The sequence below is a fragment of the Tupaia chinensis genome, unplaced genomic scaffold, assembly GCF_000334495.1.
Source record: "Tupaia chinensis unplaced genomic scaffold, TupChi_1.0 Scaffold000262_1, whole genome shotgun sequence".
Taxonomy (NCBI): domain Eukaryota; kingdom Metazoa; phylum Chordata; class Mammalia; order Scandentia; family Tupaiidae; genus Tupaia; species Tupaia belangeri.
The window spans coordinates 781491-790457 of NW_006159742.1; the positions used below are offsets into that span (position 1 = coordinate 781491).

At 39.1% G+C, this 8967-nt stretch overlaps 1 protein-coding gene across 4 annotated transcripts in view; it reads left to right on the forward strand.

Moving 5' to 3' along the window:
- DOCK4 (dedicator of cytokinesis 4) overlaps window positions 1-8967 on the forward strand; it is a 164464-nt gene that overhangs the window by 7234 nt on the left and 148263 nt on the right. For all 4 annotated transcript variants that reach the window (XM_014588159.2, XM_014588162.2, XM_014588161.2 and 1 more), the window contains exons 5-7: window positions 1002-1083; window positions 2134-2304; window positions 7969-8161. In XM_014588159.2, coding sequence (XP_014443645.1) covers window positions 1002-1083; window positions 2134-2304; window positions 7969-8161 — 446 coding nt within the window. The remainder of the gene's footprint in view (window positions 1-1001; window positions 1084-2133; window positions 2305-7968; window positions 8162-8967) is intronic.

Below are 8967 nucleotides of genomic sequence, written 5' to 3' on the forward strand. Positions count from 1 at the left end.
GCAGGAATGATTTTGAAACGTTGGTCCATGCAGCCTAACAATTTGGGCCTAGTGTGAGGTCACCACTTCCAACTGAAATTGTCATTGGAAGCTAGAGAACAGGAGTGTAATTTCTAACATTTCAAGTTGGCCAGGAAAGTAGGATAATCGGTCTTAATAAGACAAACAAGGCCTATGGACTCTTCTCAGGCTGTGGGTGGTCAGAAACTCACTGACATATTATCTTAAAAATAGTGCTCCCACCAGCATCTACCTACCAGCATATCCAAGAATTCTTTCCTGACTGAGAGAAAAATTGCTGTGTGAACTGTTTCCTAGAAACCAAAAACTGACCAAACCTCAAGGTAGCAAGACTGTAATCTTTAGAGTTGCAGGTGGTGGTTGTTTTCTAATTTTTTATTACTTTTAAAAGGTGGAAAATCCTGCCTTTTTTTTTTTTTTTTAGAAATTCTCCTACTAAGACACATTTTCACAGCAAGCCTTGTGCTCACAGGTGAAAGAATTGGCTTGATAAGTCCATGGGGGTGTGAATTGGAATAGGGAGGTTCCTTCCACCCTCCCCACGTCTCCTTTTGCTTCCAGTTCAGTGATATTTCATCGAGCTATTTATATGGCCACTGGGGAAGAAACTCAATTAGCAGTTGTCCAAGACTTCCTATGACAATCAGACTTCCAGGCACTTGTTTGGCCAGAGTCATTTCCTCCAATATTTGTGTTCACCTGTTTGGAAGCCTTCCCAGAAACAGGCAATGGAATATGTCCAGATTGAGTGGAATCACAATGGGAGTCAGTATTCTTTCTTTCTTAGGCTTCATAAGGGGCAATGATGGTGATCTGTGGATTTAGTAAAAGTATGTTATTATAAACCAGTTTGACAGGAAAAGTATGAGATCTGTTGGGGAAAGAAGCCACCTCCTGATACAAATAAGCTTTGGATTTGTTGGCATTTAATTGAGAAATAGGCCAATTCTACATTCTGCACACTTTTCCCTGTATTTTAGAGACCTCATCAAAGTGCTCAAGTGGTACGTGGACAGGATAACAGAAGCAGAACGGCAAGAGCACATCCAGGAGGTGCTGAAGGTAATAATGTGCCATTGATAACAGAGAACTAGCCTAACAAAGCTGTCACATGGTGATACTTAAACTAATTGGTTTCTTCTACACGGACACTAATTGGTACTGATATATTACTGACATTTCAATTCAAGGATCATAATCAGCTTACAATTGCTCCAGAGCTGATGACATTTGAAAGGGACTTTGCCAGGCTCATCTACTGGAAGCTGCTTGGGATGGAATCTTTGTTCCTCTGGGTTCCAGAACACTTGAAGTAAAGTATAGGATTAACGGGCAAGGGAGGGGTGATGAAAGGAGACTACAGGTGGGCAGTTCAGTTTGGAAGTTCCAGGCTTTGGTGTCTTGCCAATCTGGCAGAGACTATTTGAGAACCATTTGATCTTAAATTTTAAGAGAGTGAGGAGGTTCTGCAGGAAATGATGAGGAAACCTGAAGTCTTACTGGGTGTCATGGTGTAACTCTGCCCACATCTCTGGGCCCTATATGCTGGGTGGTATATTGAGATGCTAATGTTTTGCTTACAAAGATGTTCAAAAAGAACACAAATTATTAAAGGGCTAGAAGAGCCCTGGCAGTCTTCTGATTCCAATTATTGAGTACCATCCTAGTTGGTATCAATAGATAAAAATAGATAATGTATACATTTTATAAAATAAGCATTTTGTTCATTATCAGTTTATCACTTTGGTCTAATTGAAGATCAGATGCTAAGTGGCGAGAATACCTACCAAAGCAAAAACTGTTTTTGGAAAATAGTTCTCTCTTTGTTGACTAAATTTAAAAAACCATCTGAGGATTAAACACAGTTAGTGTTCATAACTCCTCAGAGTTCTGAGGAATTTTCCAGTTTTCTGTATGTTTCTCTCACTTGGCATCAAAGAAAACAGCTCTTCTCCCTACAAGTAAATACCATTCAAAATTCTCACAGGGCCTCAGTGAATCGATCAATAATTTAAAAGTCCAACGCTATACCATGATTTTTATGCTGTATCATTATGAAATAAATACTCTTGGTCTCCTTTCAAGCTAACTCTTGTAAATGTTCATTTGAAGGCGCAAGAATACATTTTTAAGTACATAGTTCAATCACGAAGGCTGTTCTCCCTTGCCACCGGGGGGCAAAATGAGGAAGAATTCCGCTGCTGTATTCAGGAGCTGCTCATGTCGGTCCGCTTCTTTCTTTCTCAAGAAAGCAAAGGGTCTGGAGCATTATCTCAGTCACAGGTAACTTTTTTCCATCTCTACTGAATAGAAGCGAAATATAAGTGCAGTTTATTTATTTATAGACACCTACATAATTGTATGTTTTCTCCCATCCAAGATCTGTAGCTTCAGTTTATATTTGTAACTTGACCAACTTTATGAGTAGACTTTACAAATCTTCCTGCTTCTGTACGAAAGTGGGTTGCCTTTCCTCAGACCACTGTCTGTCTCTATGGAGAGGCTATTAGTTTGCATGGGCCTCATTTTTAGTTTCCAGAACACATACTGATGATCAGACATGCTGTCACCATCAACCTTGGGGAAGGAGTTTCTCTTGAGCCAGTCTGTTGCAGTTCTTTTCCCCAAGCCTCACACTGCATTTCAATCTATCAACTTGAGAATCATTGCAGTGGACTTGGCTAAACTGCGTGTTGTTTTGTTTTACTTAACTTGACCCTAATTGTCTTGGAACTGATCTTATAAAACCAGCTGAACTGCTGCTGCCAGAGTCTACTACCAGGAATAGCCCGGTAATGTTTTTGTTTGTTTGTTTGTGTGCTCAGTGGTGAGAAAGAGACAGAGAGACACAGAGAGAGACAGAGAGAGTCACCTGCCAAGGGGATGGCCTCACCACAATTTCTTCTCATTCATTCTCCTCTTGGGATTTGGGGCACACATGCTCACATGCCTGTTGTGACAAGCTGTCAGGCCCAGAACTCAAACCATAGTCCCACATGTTTTAAGAACATGATCCATGCACTTTCCAAATAGCATAACCTTGAATATATTCTGAGATGATTCTGAATATCTTTATGGTTTCATAGTCCTTTTGCATTTTTTTTACTCTTTATAGAGGTCCTGTGCACTCACTGGACAACAGATAGGCGGAATGAAAAAAGTATATCCTGCCCTCTCCTCCCCTCAACGAGGCATGGTCACATGGCAATCCTTTTTCTTCCCCCTTTCAGGATTTTGGGCATACACACATAGGCACCCAGGATCTTTTTCAAGCCACTAGATCTAGGACTTAAGCCACATGGTCAGCCATGTCGAATCCAGCTGCATTAAGCTCCAGGCCATGGACTGGCCCAACACTTTTGTTATAAGTTGATGAAATGTGACATTTGGAAAGCCTGACGTGTAATGGCAAAACACTAGAAAGCAAGAACCCTCTGATAGTAGAGCTGTACTTTTTTCTGACTGTTGAGGGGGCTTTTCTTATTATTGTCTTCTTACAGAGGTAGACTCATCTTCCATCCAGGCAGATACAACTAAGGCTCTGTTAAATGTCATTTTGCTGTCTATGAGGAGTTCTTCAAGAAGTTTTAGAAAATTTTATGAAAAATCTGTGCACGGATTTCAAAAAATTTTTGCACCAAAATAATTTCTACCTTGATTCTATTTTCTTACCAACTTTTTTTAGATCTCCTCATAGTCACCAGTAGGATCACTGCACTTTAGGAACCTGCCAGAGACCTCCATACCAAATTGCCCAGTAACAGATCCCTACTTACAGCAGTAGGTGTTTCAGAAGGCTAAGCCAGCAGGCTAGCCGTGTATCCCTTTGTGTCCCAGTTCTCTGAAATGACCGATTTCTACAAAAGGGGTTTAAAATTTGAGTTTCATCTTGAGATTTTTCTTTTTTTCCTTTTACCAGTTTTAGGAACAAAACTTGCTTAATTCATACCTGGGCTTAGAGTAAGAAAATATTTATGTCATGGTTTCTCACATCCTAGGGATTCAAGAGATTTTTTTCCCTTTTAATTAGAGAATTTTTTTTTTTTATCTTATTCATGTTTTCACTGAATCCTAGAATTCCCCTTAAGGATCTTGAGGGGACTTGAGCTACCATGGTACAATAGGATGGAAGAACTCTTTTATACATTGCTTCAACATTTATCATGCTGACTTTCACTGTTCTTGATTTTCTATGTTCTATCCCACCATCAAGCTTGAGAAACAACTTTAGCACCTTCAAAAAATTATATTTGGTTTTATGGGCCCTTAGCTTTTCATCAAAAGGTACTATATAAAATATGTACATAAAGTTTTTGAATATCTTTATAAACTCTACTAAAGTTAGTATTATTTTGTACAGTATTCCTTATAAATTGTGATGTGATCATTTTAATTTTAGTTTGATGCTTATTAAACACTTATATAAAATGATGAAATCATCAGTTTTCTTTATGAAGCAATGGGAGTTTTGGCCCTCCATAGTTTGGAATGAAGGGGGATGTTACATTTCCCACAGCAGGTTCTCTTCACACTTCTTTTTCAAAAAGCAGCATGTCACTAATCCCATCAATTTAGTGTGTTAGTTTTCTGTTGCTAAATAGCAAATGACCATAAGCTTTAGGACTTTAAACAGCCCTCTCTTGGCTCCAGTTCTGTAGGTCAGAAATCCAAGCAAGTTTGGTGGGTTTATTGCTTACCAACCTAATAGTAAAACTCTGACCAATGAATGTCCTTAGCTTTAGATGTGGTAGGCAGAATTCTAAGATTACTCCAGTAACCTTTGTCCTCTGGTGGTGTTCCTGTGATTTGATGTCTTATCTAGAGGCTCTGGAGAAGAATTTTGCTTTTGAGATCATTCAGGCTGCTAGCAAAAGTTTGTTTCCTTCGTTTGTTAGACTAAGGTCCCCATTTCTGTGTTGACTGTTTACAGATGAAGATAGGAATAGCCCAGAGAGGTGATCTCAGCTTCTAGAGGTCAGTTAGCATTCCTCACATGGCCACTCCATCTTCAAAGACAGCACAATATATTAAATCCTTCTCTTGCTTCCAACCTCTGTCTGCTACCAGCCAGAGAAAACTCTGTTTTAAGAGTGCATGTGAGTAGTTAACCCACCTGGATGATCTCCATATTTTAAGATCAAGTGATTTATAGCCCTCATTAAATCTACAAAACCTCTTTTGTCATATAACATTGCATAATGATAGGAACAATACCAGAAGACAAAGGTCATGAAGTCATCTTAGATTTCTCCCTATCACATCAGAGCCAAGGATATCCTTTGGTTCAAGTTTTATTACTAGGTTGCAGAAACCTGGCTTCCTTGCTTCATGCATTGTTTTTGTTTTGTTTTTCTTTTGATCTCCAATGCAGAGCAAATCCCTCTCCTGGAGGCAGAGCAACCATTCCAGCAATTGTTCACACTGACTCACTAGATAACTGTCCCACAGTTCTGTCAATCCTTATCCTACTGGGTGAAATTTGTTAGATCTCCTGACCTAACCTCAGTTGCTCATGACACTGTCCTTATAGCCCTGGCCAGGACAGAGCTCATAGGCAGCTGAACAGTAGCTGGTTTTCCATTCTGTAGACAGGCCCCTACTACAGGACTCTTATCAGACAAAGAGGAATGCTGCAAGTTCCTAAATCCTTAATAATTATTAAGGTTAAAACTAAATTATACTTTTATTTTCTGGAAAAACCCTTAGCTTGTCCTAGTACAACTGTCTTTCTGCCCTCATCACAAAGTCCTTGTTTTTTTTAATCCATTTTAACAGTTCTGTCACTTATGTATCATATATTGTAGGCATATTCAGATACATTTTTGAAGTAAAGAGGTATAAATAAAGAATTAATGGATAAATTAAGGATTCTCTGAGGGAGATCAACTTAGTTGACTTTTTAGTACTTAAAAAGCTGAGCTTATTTTTATTTAACTTCTTCTGCATGACTCAGTTCTTTGCAGCATGATATGAAGGTTATATAAACATAGTCGTTAGCAGGAACACCATTAATTTTAGATATATTCAAGTAGATCTATCATTTTGGAGAGTGAAGGAGCATAACCGTTGATGACAGCACCTTAAGCAATTTGATGACTCTGACATCAGAAACAGATCTTGACTTGAGATTTTTTTTTTATTTTTTAAAATTTTTTTGCTGCTGCTGCTGTATAGATAAATACTAAAATCCTAGAATTTGAATTTGATTCCATGTTTGAAACATCAGCACACGTAGACTTGACCTACTTTCTGATGGTGTCGGATCTCATTAGTAAGCTAGCTAGCACTTAGTCTAAGCATGTTAGAAATATTACCCATACCGCCTTCCCTGACTAAATAGAGTTGAGGCTGACAGACTCTACCTCCCATAGCCCTTCTTCAATGGAATTTTAAAAGACTGAGTTTGTTTAATATGTGGTCCTATAATTTTTAAAGTGTACCGTTTGGTATTTGATGTTAGCATCTTTTCTTTCTCTTTAAGAAAATGGTTATCGGCTCTTCATTTTTTTTTTTTTACATAAAAAAAATGTTCTTATTCTGTACATACAGTTCTTAGTTTACAATAATAGATCTTAATAAACAACCTAAGGGGTTGTTCTGTTGATCTTTTCATTTCACAGGGGATTAAAGTAGGCTCAACCCCATGGCCTCCGGTAGCACCATTGCTTAGGAAGCTAGGAGCCCCATGGAAAACCTGAGTTCAGTTCCCAGGCCAGAGTGTACATGCCAGGCCTGGTTGCACATACCTGTAATTGTAGCTAATTGGATTAGCTTGGAGGCTGGGATAGGAGGACTGCAACACAGCAAGACTCTCAGAAATACCTGTCTCTTTCTCTCTCTCTTTCAAAACGGGGGGGTGGGGGGATATGAAAATGAAGCCTAGAGGGAAAAACGACTTTCCAAAGTCACAGTTTGATTAGAAACACAGTTAATGGTACATATAACCCAGGTCTTCTGATGTCTCATCCTGTGTTTTTCTCTTAAATCATAAATTGAGCGCTTTAGGGAATTAATGTGTTTGGTTTCTTGAAGATAAATGAGATTTAAATGAGCACTTCAGAAAACTTCTCCAAAATGGAATAAAATACCAGTGACTATAATCCAGGTCTTAGTTGAACATTCTTTCTGTTCAGTCATAATGCATTTTGCTGATTCTGAGAGGATTTTGCCAATCGTTTTGCTAATGTCAGTGATTTTCCTAGTTATAGGAAATTCTCCTATGCACATTTCAAAGAACTATCTTATTTGACTGTACTCCCCCCACCCCTTTTAGCTTTAGGTAACAGAAATATTTTACATTCATTTTAGTGCCATTTAAAAAATATTTGTCGCACTGGCTAGCCACGATGGCATAGCAGTAGCACAACACACTCTGTGATACTGAGACTACATGGGAACGTCTTGGGTTAACGTCCCATGGTTTCCTGTACACACTGGAAACACATTCATGCCCATGATCCTAGCTGGCTGAGACAGGGTAGATTACACCATGAATTCCCCCCAGTGGGGATATCTTCCTTCCTCACCACCTCTCCTCCCCTCTCTCTCACATACAAGGAAGAAAAACATAAATAAACAAGGAAATATTTGTCCAACCAGCAGATGGTACAATGGTTATGTCACTGGACTCACAAGTAGTTAACCACGGTTCGAGTCCTGGACTTGATAGCTTTAAATTCACCCCAGGTGTGTATGTGTGTATACCCAAAATCCCAAGAGGAGAATGGAGGAGAAGGATTGTCGTGTTGTCATTCCCCCGAAAGGGTGATCTCTTGCTTTCTGTCTGTCTCTGTCTCTTTGGTGATTGCATGTGCCCTATAGCAAAAATCTTTCTTAAAACAAAGAAACAACAAAAGTATTTGTCACAATCCTTAACTTCACTGACATTTTACAGCTTCTCTCTCAGACATATCTAGGAACTGATTTAAATTTCTTCTTCTTCTTAAGGCTGTGTTTCTGAGCTCTTTCCCAGCTGTGTACTCAGAACTCTTGAAGCTCTTTGATGTCCGAGAAGTGGCCAACTTGGTCCAAGATACTCTGGGCAGCCTGCCAACCTTCATGCATGTGGACGATTCCCTGCAGGCTATTAAACTACAGTGCATTGGCAAGACCGTGGAGAGCCAGCTGTATACCAACCCAGGTAGGCTGGGGAGTCTCTTGGAGGAAATGGCATCTCTAGATGACCGTTATTTACATCTATAGTCATCTATTGTCAGAAGCAATTATAAACAAAGAAACTGAAAGGTTTTTTCTCAAAAGCATTGCTTACATGCATGGTAAATTTATTTAATAGTCAAATACAAAAGTATGGCTAGTCAGACTTCACCTCTAAAAAGAGTGCAAACTAATGATTAAGTTATTGATTCTAATCACTAGTGGTAGCAAAGGCATGCTTTTATTTCATATTCTAGGGTTTTTTTTTGATAATAAAATATGACATTTTTCTTTAGAGTTTCACATGTACCTGATATGACCCTTGTTTGTCTCCTTTGTTTCTCAGAGTTTTTCATTGATTTGTGACCTGAAACTTTATGAAAGTTTTGGTATAATATCATTTTTTATGTATCCCAGTACCAAGTGATCAATTCCTAAATTAATTTTGTGATAATATGCTATTAAATCTCATTACTTCTTGGTTTCTTCTTTTTTTTTTCCCTGAAGAAAATAATAGAGGAAACTCCAACTTTACTTTAAAGTTTAGCCAACCTTACCAATGAAAAAAAATTTTTTTTTGAGAGGTTTTCGCTATAGGGTGCGTGCGCTTGCCAGACAGACAGAGAGACATAGAGACAGAAAGTGAGTAATCACCCCCCAGGGGGGGGTGGCCACGCCGCAATCTCTTCTCCATTTTCCTCTCGGGATCTTGGGCACGCACGCACACGCACCCGGCGTGAGTTTTAAGCCACCGGGTCCGGGACGCGAATCGCGGTCGACTACGTGGGAGTC